Genomic DNA, 19,263 nt, shown 5'->3' on the forward strand with positions numbered 1-19,263 from the left:
GCATATTTTAAATTGAAGGTACTGTAAGTGTGACATTCCTTATAATCCAGATAATTTAATGATATAGTGTGATGACTGCAAATACCGGTATGGACACTTTTTTATTATGTACATCGATTTGTATGTATGCCACTTTTTAATTTTTAATGTCAGAAAATCGCTATCTTCGAGAGCATACTCGCAACCCTATATGTGCTAATGATAAATTCAATAGGAGAATGCCAAGATGAAGCTTGTTTTTACCATGAGCTAGCTTTAAAGAATAACTATTGTTATTTCTTGATACTTGTTTACAGATTCCCTTTTGTTGAACTTAGTATCTAAGATGTTTTTAGATTTTTCTCCCTTCCGCTAATTTTGTTATATGTGCTCCTTGTAGGTTCCATCCTGGCTGTGTGGAAATGGCTAATTAACAAGCAGAGAAGTTAGGGAACTATCTGTGTGATGAATGTACTATTAAAAAAGATGTGTGGGACTCTCCTAGCATGTTCAGAGAACTTTTTTCTATTTTGCCTCTTAATGTTACTTTTGTGTACTCTTTTTACATTCCTGTGTAAGACGATTAGTGTTCTATTTTATATAATATATATCGCACAACATAGTGTCATGATTCTTTTTCCTTTATTTTATAAATATAAGTCATGATTTTGTTCATAAGTATTTGACAATGATAAAAATAAATAGAAATTGGAAAACTACCCTCTTAATCATAACTTTTTGAATTATCCATGTTGATATTTGTCCAGTTTTTAGTTTTTCCATGGGGTTGAAGTTGCGTAATCAGCAATCATCAATATTTAATGCTTTTAATCATAACTAGTGTAACATAATAAGCTACGAAGAAACAAAAATTATATGGCTCATATTCCTGAGACCTGAATTTTGTAGTTCTAATATGACCAACATGTTTATATCTTGAAATAAAGGTCAATAAATGGTAGAAGTGGTAGATTTTGCACAGTACTTTTGCACAGTACTTTTACTTGAAATAAAGGTCAATAAATGATAGATGTATACAAAGTAGCACACCTTCTATTATCAACACCTAAAACTTCAATGATACTGTTATATACTAACAATCCACTTAGCTTAATTTGTAGAAGGGGTTGAATATAAATTAAAATTTTTAAGTTAATTTGTGCATAGGACAGGAGATATGAACACATATGTTTAAAATTTCAGGTGGGTTATTTTTTTGACTTGCCACTTGAGGTTTATTTTTGAAGAAATAATCAGTTACAATTACAAGAGTAATTTCACAACAGTTGTTTTCAGTGTTTCACTCAGAGGAGGATATCTCTCTAAAGCCCTGTGAAAATGAAAAACCTATTTCTCAAGTGAAACACTACTGCTACTTGGTTTCTATGTTACCAAGTTACAAAGCTTGCTATATAATACATATTGCAGTCTTCGAGGTCCAGAAAGGTTGCTTCTGCTTTCTCTTTCCTGAGATGCTTGACAAATGAGGATATATATTAACTTGATATACAACCTTGAATATCTCTCCAAATTTTCAAGCACGGAAATGGAATGTTTTTCTTCTTGAGAATCCAATATCACATGTAAAATTTGTCTTGGCTTCTCATCTTCTTTTCTGAGATACCTATCAGCCCATGTGCCATTGTGACACCCTTAATCTCGGGGTTAGGAAATGAGGACCCACACACCATTAAACTAATATATAACAGCAGATATAATAAACCCCGAAAAAATTAATAGGATCTACACAGGATCAAGTATGAGATAAGATTACAACTACCAACCAACACTGATATATTACAATCCAAAATATACCTAAATTCAAATTTATTTGATTCTGACATGAAATCGACAGATAACCCAAAGTATCTGAACCAGCTTATACAAGACCTCCCACTAACATGCTTGCTCGCACACACAGTAACTACCTGCTCTGGCATCTGGAAATCTACAACCCGGTAGGCACCGCCAGGAATGCTCTTGCGAGCGGTGCGCCTAAGTCTGGCCATCTTCTTGCTTAATTGTCATGGTTAGATCAAAGTAAATAAATGAGCAAAGGAGCTCATCAAGTGACCATATAAACAATTTTATAATGCAATGTCAATATCAATATCTGAGGAATTCTACTTAGAATCTCTAGGTGGTAGCTCTCTATGACTGGCTAAGTAAAGGTCATGAAAAGGTTTCGGGCTTTCAAGATTCAGGACTCAAGATTGGGAGAAAACTGACATTCATCACAAATCAATAGTAGGATTCTGAAAGAGTTTCTCAATTGAAAGAAGCAATTATTCAAGCTTCGGGATTCAAAAACCAATTAAAGCGACAAGATTCACAAGTTTCACATCTTTAACGAAGATACAAATCATTTCATTTCATTTCATTTAAAAGAAGAAGACTGCTTCAAGAATATAATCATTTTCTCTTTTATAAAATAATAAGGAACCCTTAATTAGAATATTCATCTTATTAAACGTAATATGGGTGATCAACCCATACCGACCTCCATCTAGTCGTTATGGTACCTATGGAAATATTTTAACCTTCTATTGGACTAGCCTCGCTAGCCTCTTATATGACTGGACTAGTCCCACTAGCCTCTTACATCTCTATCCAATCCATTAGGTATTCGTTTGGAACACCTTTATGTTGGAAGTAGAAAATGTTGACTAAGTTCATTTTATCATTACCAAGAATATGAAATCATTTGGACTCATCCAAGTCGAAAATCATTCTTAAGTTCAATTCAAGAATTCAAGGAAAGTGAACGAGTCAAATGTAAACAGGGATCAATACTAAAGAACTTGATCAAATGATAAATAGGGTATACTAGTTCGGAATCAGAATAGTTCCAAAGATCAATACATAACAAGGTATATGGGTTATCGAAGAATCCAGGTTAATCAAAACATTACGTAAGGAGGTTCATAAAGGTTCTCTTAAGTTCGCGTGATCAAAAGATAACAAAGTAATAGATTAAGGTGATAAATGTCAGGATCAATAGGGTTACTATAAAGAATCAACAGGGATTGATAACAAGTAGTTACAAAGAACAATATTAGGGTTTCTCAAAATCAATAGCAGGTTTATCACAAGTGCCATAAAGAATCGCTACTTTATCATGACATTGACAACATCCTCTCTGTAACCAAATCATAAGAGAATGCAGAGTTACATGCCTTAAATAGCTTTCATGCTTTACGGTTATGGAGCTACTGCCACCTAAGATACCCTTCTCTTTACTAGCCTAAATGCCTCTGCTATTCGAATCTACAATCCAAAATATAACGCTAATTAGCAACTTAATCAAATCTAGACGTTTCTCAGAACGTCTAACGATTACCCCAAAACGCGATAACACTTAACTTATATTCACATGCAACACACGTAGCACATAATAATACATACTTTTATACTCTTATATCACCGATTATCCTAATACTTCACATATAACAAGTAATCATGCAATCCCATGATTTTTGACAACTCAATCTTATCAAATCGTATCTACGCTTACTCGCAATTACACTTAAACACTTATCATATAACATGCAATTCCATTTCACATATAATCCGACTAGCAACTCACGAGAATCCATGTTTGATCTTAATTCTACATCCTTGATATGGGCCTACGTATAACCTAGAAAAATATTTAATATTGAATTAATTAGACCTGATATGGTCCAGTAACGAAGCCCAGCTAACAAGGCCCAAAACCCTGAATATTAATTAATTTCATAATTAATTAATAAGAGAGAAAATAGCTATTAAGATGAGTCCTAGTGGGGATATAAATCCTTGTAGATTGGCCTCCAAGGAACCTCATGGGATAAAGAATCAGCTTCCTACTTCCTAGGACTCCCAAGTCCATTCTAATTCTGAGACTTGCCCACCAAGTCTCCTAAGCCAAGTCCAATTCAAGGACTCCCAACACCTATATAAGGGGTCTCACCCCCACCCATCAGAACTATATTTTTGGCTTGATTCTCTAATTCACAGAGATACGTAGGCATCTCGTAAAGGCAGAGTTAAGCTACGAAACACGAGAGTAGCCATTAAAGGCCTTGAGCTCCCGAACCTTAGTAATAAATAGAGCAATTAATAGACCTTAGTTTTTAATCCATAACAATCCTATAATCATATTTAACTGAGTTTAATCAAACCATTCAAACCGAATTCTCAAAAATTCGAACCAACTAAGAATCATAAGTCAACACTTAATCATATGTGATTTGTCAATCAAGATCAAATGAACTAACATGCATATGTCCTATTTCATAATTTCCTTAAAACCGAATAACATCCATATTTTAAAATAAAAAATCTTAACTTAATTATACTTACATACCAACATATCAATCTATATTCATTCAAATCCAAATTTCATTTCCAAATTAACCAATAAGCCAACTGACATCCAAAACAACTTATAAAATCAACATGCAACCAATTTAATTCGACATGCATGGCTATACTCACAAATCCAACTCGATATCATCCACGCACGAGTCATTTAAACCATTTTCTTCCATAACCGAAACTAAATATAAGATTTCATCAAATCCAAATTTCATCTCCAAATTAACCAATAAGACAACTAACATCCAAAATAACTTATAAAATAAACATGCAACTAATTTAATTCGACATGCATGGCTATACTCAGAAATCTAACTCGATATCATCCACATACGAATCATTTAAACCATTTTCATCCAAAACTGAAACTAAACATAGGATGTTCATACTAAAACTTTACATGAAAGCAAGGAAGCAAGTTTTAAAAAAAATTCGTGTATATTATCGGACTCATGATCATCATCGTCCCTGTCGGCTCGAGTGTTATTCCTAGTGGACTAACAATGAGATTTACAGAAGGGGGGTTGAATGTAAATCTCAAAACTTTTTCAAGTTTTGAGCAGTTTTAAAGGCTTTGTGTTCAAGATAAACAAGTGTGTGAATTGCTTTAAGCTAATACAGACAAATATATATTCAAGCACTAATGTAAAGAACACAACAGACCTTAAAAACTTTTCTGGTGGATTGTTGTTCCACCAGAGATGGTATTTCAGAAAATCTGTGATTCAAGATGTTGATCACAGCTGCATCCTAGTATAAACTAGATAATTTTTCCCTCAAGATTTTTCTAAACAGAACTGGAAAAATTCTTTTCTAATTACTAGCTGCTACTTGGTTTATATATCACCAAGTGTACAAGTGAAGACAAAGATAAAAATACAATAATAAAATAAGTTCTCCACTTGTTTCTTCTCCATATCACTCAAGTACTTTGTTGACTATTGCCTCTTTGTACTAGAGTAGAACGGCTGCTTTTTCTGATGTTCCTGAAATTAGGCTTCCACATTTCAGTTATCTCTGTCAACCCATGTGCCTCTGTCTGTTGTTACAACTACCACTTATCAACTGCTATTTAACAGAACATCCGTTGAAGCCTTCATCCGTTGATGGCTTTATCCGTTGATGTGTTAGCAGTTGAAGCTCTATCCGTTGAAGCTTTAGAGACATCCGTTGAAGCTTTGTTTCTCATCCGTTGAAGGTCTTTAAAATATCCGTTGATACCACTTCATTTATACAAAATTACAAGGCATGAAATATTTACAATTGGCCTTCCTATTTGCATATCTTCTAGTAGTCAACATGACTTATATTTTCTCTCAACTTTTAAGAATTATATCTTAAATACAGAGACTGAAATGTGCTACAACACTAGACTTATTTCTAAGTAAAGCTGTACCATCAACGGATAGCCAAAGTGGTCTTATTCGTTGAGGCTACAAACACTAAACTTCTACTTAAGTGTTTTGTTAAACATATCATCAAACTAATGCACATATATTCCTAACATCGAGCCTCAGGTGGCAAAGCAAGGTGGTGCCCCATTTCGGGGTTTCCAACCGTAGCTCCACCATGAATCAATTTTTGACACTAAAACAAGCATGCAGTCACAGAATCATCATCAAAACCATGAGAAAAATCAAACCCCTTCTTGATTTTACTAAAATCGAACCACACAACCAAATAACCCAACTTGAGGTTTCTCCAAAACTCAAATACAATCACATGCATCCACATATATGCATACAAGAAGTAAAATCTTACATATATGTGGGTTTAAAATTAAAAATGGATGAGAAATGGGAGAGAAATTGAAGAGAGTATACCGAGAGAGAAGAGAGGAGGGAGAGAGAAGAAGCCGAGGGTGAGAGAGAAAAGAAAAGAGGAGAGAGAATCAGGTGGGGAGAAGAAAGAAAAATAAAAGGGAGTGGGAGTGGGAGTATATATAATGGAATGGTAGGGGTAAAATGGTCTTTTGCCAATTTCTGAGATCTTGTTTTCTTTTTCTTTTAAAAATCTATAAATCTCTCTTTAGCATAATATAAAACATCCTTATAAAATTAGAAAGTATACTCAATCTCATATTTAAAATAAAAGCATAAAATTAGCTCTCCTCCCATATTTTAAAATAATTTTTTTAAGCGAATAGATTATTTATTATGGATTTTACAATTAAATCCCAAGTAATGGAAATAAATTCCATAAAATCATTTTAAAACATCAACATAGATCCAACTTTTATTTTTAAAAAGTCCCTTGGACTATTTTAAAGACAATAAAACCAATCTCACACCTTGATTACATTTCTATAATTTTATAAAAATGCTTAAAGACCAATAAAATCATTATAAATCCTTTTAAAGATACTTAAAATACCATCGAGTTTAAATTTGAACACGCATACATCAAATCACATGCAAATACACAAGATCATCAAATATACTTCACATTCGTACGCTTAAACACCTTAATACCCTTTTAATATGGGTTACGTTCAACTTGACGGCCCGACAACACAGCTTAAGCCCTTAGCTGACTCATCAAACTGGAACGAGTTATTTTACGTTCCCAGTTACTATTATACAATAATGACAATTAAACCACAAAATCATTTGACCCTTTATTTATTCACATAAATCCACATAAACCATAATTATAGCACAAAACTATAATTTATTCATTTAATTACATCGCGAAATTCCCAGTCGCTATAATCTACCCCCATTAAAAGGATTCTGTCCTCGGAATCTAGTCTAAACAAATATATGGGGATACTTTTCTCGCATTTCACATTCTAATTCCCAAGTTGATTCATTTATCTTAGGATTTCTCTACAAAACTCTAACTAGAGGCACCAGTTTATTTCTAAGAGCTTTCTCTTTTCGATCTAGGATTCACACAGGTTGTTCCACATAAGATAGATCTTGTTGAATTTCCACTAGTTCCGGTTCGATCACATGACTAGCATCCGCATTATACTTCTTTTGAAGAAAGATGTGAAGCACATTATCTAGATGTTGCATCTGCAGAGGTAACGCCAACTCATATGCCACTTATCTAACTTGCTTCAATACCTCGAATGGTCCAATATATCTGGGACTTAGCTTTCTTTTCTTTCTGAATCTAGATAGACCTTTCCATGGAGATATCTTTAATAACACTTTGTCTCCGGGTTCGAATATCATATCCTTTCGGTTCTGATCTGCATACTTTCTTTGTCAATCTTGAGCAGCTACTAACCTTTTGTGAATCACTTCCACTTTCTCTTTCATTTGTTGGACTAGTTCTAGGCCTAACAGCTTGCGCTCGCCAACTTTATCCCAATACGTAGGAAATCTGCATTTCCTTCTGTACAACGCTTCATAAGGCGGCATTCCAATACTCGCATGATAACTGTTATTATAGGAAAAATTCAATCAACGGCAAATGGTCATCTCAATTTCCTTTAAAATCCACTATACAGGTTCACAACATGTCCTCGATTGCGTAAATGGTCCTTTCGCTTGGTCCATCAGTCTGCGAATGATACACCGTACTCATTTTTAACTTAGTTCCCAAATGATCATGAAATTTTTTCCAAAATCTCGAGTTAAATCTCAGATCTCTATCGGATACGATAGACACTAGTACTCCATGACGATTACAATTTCATCCAAGTACATTTTGACCAACTTTTCCAAAGATAATCTTTCGATGATAGGTAAGAAATGCGCTGACTTTGTCAGTCGATCGACTATTACCCATATTGCATCATGATTAGACATGGTCTTCGGCAATCCTACCATGAAGTCCATCACGATATGCTCCCATTTTCATTCAGGTATACCTAGTGGCTGAAGAAATCCACATGGTTGCTGATGTTCCGCTTTTACTCTTTGACACATATAGCATTTACTTATCCATTCTGCAATTTCCTTTTTCATGTTCGGCCACCAAAAATTCTCTTTTAAGTCTTTGTACATTTTCGTACTTCTAGGGTGAATCAAAAACCTCGAGTTATGCTCTTCCTGAAGAATCTCGTGCTTTAATTCCACAACATTAGGAATCCAAATATGTAAGCCAACGCAGTATATTTCTTTCTCATCCTTTTGAGCTCTAACCTCTTCCCTTATCAATTGATCATTCTCATGGTTCATCACCTGTTCTTGACAACATCGAATCTTTTCCAAAATCTCTGGCTAAAATGTCATCACATACATTACTTTATTTACAAGTTTTGGAACTTGCACCTCTATTTACAACTTCTCAAATTCCTTGATCAACTCTTCGAATAAAGTTAACACATTCAACCTTTCCTTGCGGCTTAGCGCATCCGCTGCAACGTTCGCCTTTCTAGGATGATAACATATCGTACAATCGTAGTCTTTAATTAACTCCAACCATCTCTTTTGCCTCATGTTCAATTCATTCTGCATAAAGATATACTTTAAGCTCTTGTGATCCGTAGAAATCTCACACTTTTCTCCGTATAAATAGTGTCTCCAAATCTTAATAACAAATTCAATTGCTGGTAATTCCAAATAATGCGTAGGGTACTTCTGTTCGTGCGGCTTTAATTGCCTTGTTTCATATGCTACTACCTTTTTTGTTGTATTAGAACACAACCTAGTCCTTTATACGACGCATCGATGTAGATTACAAACTCACCCTTCTCATCGGGTAGAACAAACACTGGTGCAGTTACTAACCTTTTATTTAGCTCTTGAAAACTTTCCTCACACTTATCCGTCGAAATAAACTTCTTATTCTTCCTTGTAAACTTAGTAAATAGGACAACAATTTTAGAAAAATCTTCTACGAATCTTCTATAATATCCCGCTAATCCGAGAAAACTTCTTACTTATGTGGGAGTTTTTGGCCTATCCCAATTCATCACAGCTTCTATCTTTGTGGGACCTACTTTGATACCTTCATTATTGACTAAATGTCCTAGAAACTGAACTTCCTTTAACCAAAATTTGCATTTAGAAAACTTCACGTATAACTTCTCTTTCCTTAAAATCTCCAAAAAAATCTTCAAATGTTCCATATGTTCTGCCTCCGACTTGGAGTATATTAAGATATCATCAATAAACACTATCACGAACTTATCTAAATATTTCTTGAACACTCTATTCATAAGATCCATAAATGCAGTTGGTGCATTCATCAAACCAAACGCCATTACCAAGAACTCATAATGTCCATATCTCGTTCGAAACGTCGTCTTGGGTATATCTTCTGCCTTGATCTTTAGTTGATGGTATCCAGATCTTAAATTGATCTTCGAGAAACAAGTAGCTCCTTTCAACTGATCAAATAAATCATCGATTCGCGGAAGAGGATACTTATTCTTAATAGTTAACTTATTCAGTTCACGATAATCGATACACAATCTCATGCTTCTGTCTTTCTAATTTATAAATAACACTGGTGCACCCCCACGGGGATACACTCGGGTGAATTACTCCTTTGTTTAAAAATTCTTGCAATTGTGTCATTAATTCCTTCATCTCGACGGGCGCCATTCGATAGGGAGCTTTCAAAACTGGTTCCGTACTAGGAGCTAAATCAATTTTGAACTCAATCTCTCGATTCGGAGGTAGTCTAGGTAATTCATCTGGAAACACCTCGGGAAAATCTTTAACTACCGGAATATCTTCAATCCTTAAGGATTCCTTCTCTACATCCTTTACATGAGTCAAAGAAGGTTCACATCCTAGTCATAACAATCTTCTCGTCTGAATTGTCGTTAGAAATTCCCTACCTTTCTTCTTTCCTTTGAATATCACTTCAGCTCCATCCTTGGTTCTCAATATCAATATCTAATTTCTACACTCAATTTGCGCATCATAATTTTCTAACCAATCCATTCTAAGAATAACATCAAACTCTCCTAACTTAAACGGACAACAAAAAAGTGCCGACCTTCTATAACCATATCGTAATTGGGACAAATTCTATTGGCAGTAACTTTTTCTTGATTTGCTACTTTTATAATAAAATTGGGTTTAAGAGGGTATGCAATGCACTTTAATCTATCAATAACACTTTTAGCAATAAAAGAACTAGTAGCTCTAGAATCCATTAACACTTTGACTTCTACTGAATATATAACAAGTGTATCTGCTACCACATCCACATTTTGCACTGCAACTTTTATGGTCATATTAAATGTTCTTGCCCTTGGCTAGGCTGTTGGTGCTGGTGGCGGTGATGGTCCAGCAATCCTAAGCACATTCGCTTTCTGGAAAGGCTCCTTACAATTCCTTGAATATCACTTTAGCTCCATCCTTGGTTCTCAATTTCAATTTCTTATTTCTACACTCGAGTTACGCATCATGATTTGCTAACCAATCCATTCTAAGAATAGCAATTCCATGAATATCAATTTAGCTCCATTATTGGCTCTCAATTTCAATTTCTTATTTCTACACTCAATTTGTGCATCATGATTTGCTAACCAATCCATTCTAAGAATAACATCGAATTCTCCTAACTTAAACGGACAGCAGAAAATGCCGACCTTCTATAACCATATCGCAATTGGGACAAATTCTATTGGCAGTAACTCTTTCTTGATTTGCTACTTCTATAATCAAATTGGGTTTAAGAGGGTATGTAACGCACTTTAATCTATCAATAACACTTTTAGCAATAAAAGATCTAGTAGCTCTAGAATCCATTAACACTTTGACTTCTACTAAATATATAACAAGCGTACCTGCTACCACATCCGTATTCTGCACTGCATCTTTCATGGTCATATTTAATGTTCTTGCCCTTGGTTGGGTTGTTGGTGTTGGTGGCGGTGATGGTCCAGCAATCCTAAGCACATTTTCCTTCTGGACAGGCTTCTTATAATTCCTTTCCATATGGCCCACCTTTTCACACTTGAAACAAGTCATCTCTGGCTTTCCTGCACCGCTTGGGCATTCCGTTGAGTAGTGTCCTTTTTGGTTATATTTGAAGCATGTCACATTCAGCTTATTGCACCTCCCCGGGTGTCACTTTCCACAAATCTTACACTCTTGAATCTGGGGTCTATTATCCTTCACTGATTGTCCCGTCTTCTGAAAATGATTTTTTTGGATCCCATTCCCCGGCTTAAACTTCTGAAACTTCTGGTTCTGACTTCAAGCATTTCTTCCAAGCTTCCCTCTAAACTTAGAGCTCCCTTGATCTTGTTCTGATTCCTCAAACTTTTTTTTCTTTTCTTCACTTTCCCTTTTATTTGCTTCTCTTTCTCCTTCTACAATCATAACTTTCTATACTAAAATAACTTCAGTCCTTATCTTCAGAAGAGCCACTTGACTCCGTATCCACGTCTTAAGTCCTTGTTGAAATCTTTTGGCCTTCTTTGCTTCGATATTCACATATTCGGGCACAAATCTTGCCAACTCCGAAAATGTCACTTCATATTTCGCCACTGTCATGTCTTCTTGTCTGAGATTCAGAAACCTCATCTCCAACTTGTCTTGCATATAACTTGGCAAATATTTCTCTAAAAACATCTCTGTAAACTTTTCCCAGGAAACAGCTTCTTCTTCAAGCAACGCCTTAGAAGATTCCCACCAGTATATAGCCTCATCCTTAAGATAGTAACTCGCGTACTGTGCCTTCTTATCATCCTTAACTTCTGCTAACTCAAAAGCCTTCTCCATTTCTCCCAACCAAGACTGAGCTTTAATCGGATCTGGCAATCCTACAAACTCTGGGGAATGTATGAATTGAAAATGTTTGAAATTCCTGACTCTAGGGGCTGAGGGTTATTGCAGTAGTTGAAAGAGTCGGTTCATCATAGGAGTATCTGGGTTTTGTTCTTGATCCTGGGTTTGAGTTTCTTCTTCTTGGTTATTTTATGAAGTGGCCATTTCTTACAAACTTGATTGAGCAATTATTTAGCAATACGATAGCATGACATTGATATACAACAATAACGATCCTTCTTAGAAATAATTTTTAGGTTTTAAAATTTACCCAATTTGCACATCCAATCCTATTACTACATAATTCGCTCATCAGTTAGGGTTCTCACATGATACAAGGTATGTTTTCACGGGATATTAAGTATGGTTGCTTGGAAATATAATGTGCAGAATAGTTTATAAAACTCAAAGGTCCAAAATATAAAACAAGATGCATGATTTATTTAACGATTCAAGGATACATAGAAAAAGGTTCGAATACAACAAGTGCTGACATAAGGTACAATAATATATCAGGGTTAAACAGAGGAAAAACTGAAAAATATCCCCTATCTACCCCCAACTTCTACTTGACATCTACTATCTCCAACCAACAGTACAACAAAACATAATATAACATCAAAAAATGGGGCTCGACATCTAACCAAGTATCCCAAGCCTACCGGTGCTGAAAAAAAAGAAAAAAAAATAAATAACAACAACTACGGGCTCCACCAGATGTCCCACCTGATCTCACAATCTCACTAACCATTGAAATCAAGAATCTCCCTCAATACTGATAGCATCCAACGAATGATCTTATGAACCCTCCGGTCCTCGGCCTCAGCATCACTGGAAGATGGTCCCTCGTCCAACCGTCTATGGGCAACCTGCTCCATCATCTGAATAGGAACTCTCTACTTAGTCTCCAGTACTGACGTGTGCTACCTAGACTCACGAGCTAGCCTGTCCACCAAAGCTCCCAACTCAGGGATACGGGAGTACACAAAGTCTCGGTCCTGGGCTAACTTTCCACCAACATGTGCAGGAACAGATACAGCAGGCTCTCGCTCAGGGGCTGGGGTCTCTAGAACTGGTCTCAGGGGAGAAACATGCATGGGGGCCTCACTGCTCTTAGAAGGATCCTCCCCAAGGTTTGAATTAATATACAGGGGCTCCACTAAAAGGGGTGGAATGGAGTCCACTGGGGAACCAGGCAAACTAATCTCAGAATCTTAATCGCTACCACTATTAGAGTCCTGAGATAAAACACCAAACAATAACAAAGAAACATCATTAGGGTTAAATAAAACTTCTAACTGACTCGATACCCTAGGTCTAATTTTTTTTCTTGATCTATTTACCTTACTTAGACTATACGTAATAGTCTAACTCAACTCTATGTGAGTTGAACACTCTCGCAATATATATACCCAAATTCCCTTTTTATCTTAACTTGTCTCATGGACTAGATCTTGTGGCTCTGATACCAACTTGTGATGCCCTCAATCTTGGGGTTAGGAAATGAGGATCCACATACCATTAAACTAATACAATAACAACAGATATAATAAACCCTGATAATAATAAAAAGATCTACACATGATTCAGTATGAGACAAGATTACAATTACCAACCAACACTGATATATTACAACCCAAAATATACTTAAATTCAAATTTATTCAATTCCGACATGAAATTGACATATAACCCAAAGTATCTGAACCAGCTTATACAAGACCTACAACTAACACGCTTGCTCACACACACAGCAACTACCTTCTCTGGCATCTAGAAACCTACAATCCGAAAGGGACCGCCAGGAATGCTCTTTCGAGCAGTGCGCCTAAGTCTGGACATCTTCTTGCTTAACTGTCATGGTTAGATCAAAGTAAATAAATGAGCAAAGGAGATCAACAAGTAACCATATAAACCATTTTATAATGTAATATCAATATCAATATCTGAGGCATTCTACTTAAAATCTCTAGGTGGTAGCTTTCTATGACTGGCTAAGTAAAGGTCATGAAAAGGTTTCGGGCTTTCAAGATTCAAGGCTCAAGATTGGGAGAAAGCCGAAATTCATCAAAAATCAATAGCAGGACTCTGAAAGAGTTTCTCAATTGAAAGAAGCAGTTATTCAAGCTTCGGGATTCAACAACCAATTAAAGCGACAGGGTCCACAAGTTTCACATCTTTAACGAAGATACAAATCATTTCATTTCATTTCATTTAAAAGAAGCAGACTGCTTAAAGAATATAATCATTTTCTCTTTTATAAAACAAAAAGGAAACCTTGGTTGGAATATTCATCTTATTAAACGTAATACGGGTGATCAGCCCGTACCGACCTCCATCTGGTCATTATGGTACCTATGGTATTATTTCAACCTTATATTGGACTAGCCTCGCTAGCCTCTTATGTGACTGGACTAGTCCCACTAGCCTCTTACGTCTCTATCCAATCCATCAGGTATTCGTTTGGAACACCTTTGTGTTGGAAGTAGAAAGTGTTGACTAAGTTCATTTTATCATTACCAAGAATATGATATCAATTGGACTCATTGAAGTCGAAAATCATTCTTAAGTTCAAATTAAGAATTCAAGGAAAGTGAACGAATCAAAAGTAAACTGGGATCAATACTAAAGAATTTGATAAATGATAAATAGGGTATACTAGTTCGGAATCAGAATAGTTCAAAAGATCAATACAAAACACGGTATACGGGTTATAGAAGAATCCAAGTTAATCAAAACATTACGTAAGGAGGTTCATAAAGGTTCTCTTAGGTTCACGAGATCAAAAGATAACAAAGTAATAGATTAAGGTGATAATTTTCAGGATCAATAGGGTTACTATAAAGAATCAACAGGGATTGATAACAAGTTGTTACAAAGAACAATATCAGGGTTTCTCAAAATCAATAACTGGTTTATCACAAGTGCCATAAAGAATCACTACTTTATCATGGCATTGACAACATCCTCTCTATAACCAAATCATAAGAGAATGCAGAATTACTTGCCTTAAATAGCTTTCCTGCTTTACGGTTATCGAGCTACTGCCACCTAAGATACCCTTCTCCTTACTAGCCTGAATTCCTCTGCTATCCGAATCTACAATCCAAAACAGAACCCTAATTAGCAAATTAATCAACTCTCGACGTTTCTCGGAACGTCCAACGATTACCCCAAATCACGATAACATTAAACTTGTATTCATATGCAACACACGTAGCACAAAATAAAACATACTTTTATACTCTTATATCACCGATTATCCCAATACTTCACATATAACAAGTAATCATGCAATCAGATGATTTTTGACAACTCAATCTTATCAAATCGTATCTACGCTTACTCGAAATTATACTTAATCACTTATCATATAACATGCAATTCCATTTCACATATAATCCGACTAGCAACTCCGAGTATCCATGTTTGATCTTAATTCTACATCCTATAATCACATTTAATCGAGTTTAATCAAACCATTCAAACCGAATTCTAAAACATTCGAACCAACCAAGAATCGTATTAACTACCAACATATCAATCCATATTCATTCAAATCCAAATTTCATTTCCAAATTAACCAATAAGCCAACTAACATCCAAAACAACTTATAAAATCAACATGCAACCAATTTAATTTGACACGCATGGCTATACTCACAAAATCAAATTCGATATCATCCACATACGAATCATTTAAACCCTTTTCTTCCAAAACCAAAACTAAACATAAGATGTTTACACTAAAACTTTACATGCAAGCAAGGAACCAAGTTTAAAACAAAATATTTTGTATATTATCGGACTCATATTCATCATCGTCCCCGTCGACTCACCGGAGGCTCACTGCCGATGGTGGCAAAGAACGGCGATGCCCCGTTTCGGGGTTTCCAACCATAGCTCCACCTTGAATCAATTTTTTATACTAAAACAAGAATGCAATCACAGAATCATCATCAAAACCACGAGAAAAATCAAACCCCTTCTTGATTTTACTAAAACCGAACCACACAACCAAATAACCCAACTTGGGGTTCTCCAAAACTCAAATACAATCGCATGCATCCACATATATGCATACAAGAAGCAAAATCTTACATATATATGGGTTTAGAATAAAAAATGGATGAGAAAGGGGAGAGAAATTGAAGAGAGAGAGTATACTGAGAGAGGGAGAGAGAGAGAGAGAGAGAGAGAGAGAGAGAGAGAGAGAGAGAGAGAGAGAGAGGGAGAAAGAAAGAGAGGCCGAGAGTGAGAGAGAAAAAAGAAGAGAAGAGAGAATCGGGTGGGGAGAAGAAAGAAAAAAAAGGGAGTGGAAGTATATATAATGGAATGGTACGAGTAGAATGGTCCTTTGCCAATTTCTAGAATCTTGTTTACTTTTTATTTTAAAAAACTATAAATCTCTCTTTAGAAAATATAAAACATCCTTGTAAAATTAGAAAGTATACTCAAATTCATTTTTAAAATAAAGGGCATAAAATTAGCTCTCCTCCCATATTTTAAAATAATGTTTTTGAGCGAATAGATTATTTGTTATGGATTTTACAATTAAATCCCAAATAATGGAAATACATTCCATAAAATCATTTTAAAACATCAAAACATCAATATAAATCCAACTTTTATTTTTAAAAAGTACCTTGGGGACTATTTTTAAGGCAATAAAATCAATCTCAAATCTTGATCACATTTCTATAATTTTATAAAAAAATTTAAAGACGAATAAAATACTTTTAAATTCTTTTAAAGATATTTAAAATACCACTGAGAACAAATTTGAACACGCACACATCAAATAACATGCAAATACACAAGATCATCAAATATACTTCACATTCATACTCTTAAACACCTTAATCCCCTTTTAATACGGGTTCCGTTTAACTTGACGGCCCGACAACACAGCTTAAGCCCTTAGCTGACTCATCAAACTGGAACGAGTTACTTTACATTCCCAGTTACTATTATACAATAATGACAATTAAACCACAAAATAATTTAACCCTTTATTTATTCACATAAATCCACATAAACCATAATTATAGCACAAAACTATACTTTATTCATTTAATTACATCGCGAAATTCCCAGTCGCTACAGCCGTGACAATCCTAGGTTTTGACCACTGTCACATAACTGTCGGTAGCTATAATCTGCATTAGAAATTGATAGTTGTTAGTCGTAGAACTCATTAGCCATTGGAAATCATTCTGTTACAGCTTCCTTTAGTCATTGATAGTCACTTGATTAGCAGTTGATAGGATGACGTATATAGCAGTTGATGTTTCTCTTTATTTAAAAGTCGAAAATTCACTTCACTTGATCTAGATTACATGGCATCGAATATTTACATTAAGCCATCCTATTCTAGATTATCCATTGAGTCAACATGACTTCTGAATGAATAATTGCATTGCTATCTGTATATTGAGTTCTTAGAGAAGATGTTACAATGACCACATTATTTGATAGACTACTCCTTCAATTGATATCCCTTCGAACGACTAGCAGTTGGAGGTTACATTTTATCTTAATATAATTATGCAAATATAGTTTTGTTTATTATCAGAATTTAGGCTTGATTCCTAACAATATCCCCCAATTTATGATTGAAGAATAACAACCATAAATTACACCATCGATGATAACAAAATACATCTTGAAAAATTAAACATTAGGCATGAATAACTGTGCTATGTTAGGCTTCTCAAAAATGAAATGTACAAGGAAATAGTTTTCAAGAAAAGATATTACTCTGAAAGTTTCGCCTTCTATCTGAGCATGTGTGAACATGTTATTTTTAAGATTTCTTTGCAATTTGAAATTACAATATGTCCTTTTAAGAAAGATCATTTCATCCTTTACTTTGACAGACTAGAATTTCAGTAAAACTCTGAAGATTTAGACTTTTGGCAGTGGAAGTACAATTTCTAGTTTCCGCTAAGTCTATGCATAGCTCCATGTCAAGATTGCATATTCTTCATTGATGAACTGAGATGGATGTTGTAAGCTACTACTTCTATTCTTGTGTTCAGAAACTTCTATAGAAATAGTTCTGAGGTGAAATGTAACTTCTCAAGTTCCTGGATCTTATTTGAATGAAGATTGTCTCGAAAAAGCACTCATATGTATTGGCAAATACATGATTGAATTATTTTTCTTAGTTTCCTTCTCTGAAATAAAAGTTCTTAGCTTTCAGGTGATGGAAAGATCTTATCTTGAGCCATTACTCTCCTTTTTTTGATGCACGATTATCCTTCTAGTGAATTCTCAATGTCCTTTGCTTCTTCTTGTCAGAGGAGTTTCAGTAATGATTTACTCCCCCTCAGCTAGAGACTTCTTGCTCCCGCTTAATTGAACAAGTCTACAAAATTCTATTCTTTGTTTATTTATCCTTTCCTTTCTAGAGTTACTCCCCCTCATCTAGAACTGTGACTTCTGAAGATTATTCTCTTAGAGTTGCTCCCCCTTAGCTTGAGCTATGATTTTTTTCTTCTGTAAGATTAAACTACTCAAACTAGTTCTCCCTATTTTTGTTAGCATCAAAGGTTTAAAATAATAGTAGTTTCACGAGTCTTTAATTCACTTTGAGGATTTGAGAAGATAGACTTTCTCAAATAGAGAATGGAGTTTGTGCAGCTAGAGTGTGACATCCTAACTTGTACTTTCCATCAGCCTTCTGATGTAATCACAAAAGATCTTCATGTAGCATCCAGATGTACATGTAATTCACTCATGTTCTATATTTTATAATATATGGGCTCCCCCTGACTCACACATCTGACACCCTCACCATCACCTTCTAAGGTGGAACACTCATCTTTTACTTGCAGGGCTGAAAGAATTGCTCTACCTCTCATTCACTCCTATTCTTTTTCCTGCTTTAAAATGAAGTCTCTCACTCTCAGTGTTTTCACTCCCTTCCCTTGGACCTGGGAGTGTTAAAATGATTTTTAGTAAATTGTATAAGATTTGCAGGCTGTACTATTATCAACTGCTATAAGATAGCAGTTTATAGTGTCGTAGCAGTTGAAAGGTGTGAGAACTGATTAGCATTTGAAAAACACAATTTTAACTAATTATGACTAAAATGAGAGAATGGTGTTCCAATATGATAATTTATTTTAACCTGAACAAATAGTATATATAATTTTGTTTTAATTAGTCGAATTATAATTTGATAAATTAACTTTTGATAGCATATATATATCCATAATATCTATATAATAATTAAA

At 35.0% G+C, this 19,263-nt stretch overlaps 1 protein-coding gene across 1 annotated transcript; it reads right to left on the reverse strand.

The window, feature by feature from the left end:
• Positions 1-10,814: 10,814 nt before the first annotated feature.
• On the reverse strand, positions 10,815-11,222 carry LOC141695537 (uncharacterized). Its single transcript, XM_074499777.1, has one exon. It carries the CDS (start codon positions 11,220-11,222, stop codon positions 10,815-10,817), a length of 408 nt encoding a protein of 135 aa, XP_074355878.1.
• Between the last annotated feature and the right edge of the window lie 8,041 nt (positions 11,223-19,263).

This window comes from Apium graveolens, chromosome 2 (genome assembly GCF_009905375.1).
Source record: "Apium graveolens cultivar Ventura chromosome 2, ASM990537v1, whole genome shotgun sequence".
Lineage (NCBI taxonomy): Eukaryota > Viridiplantae > Streptophyta > Magnoliopsida > Apiales > Apiaceae > Apium > Apium graveolens.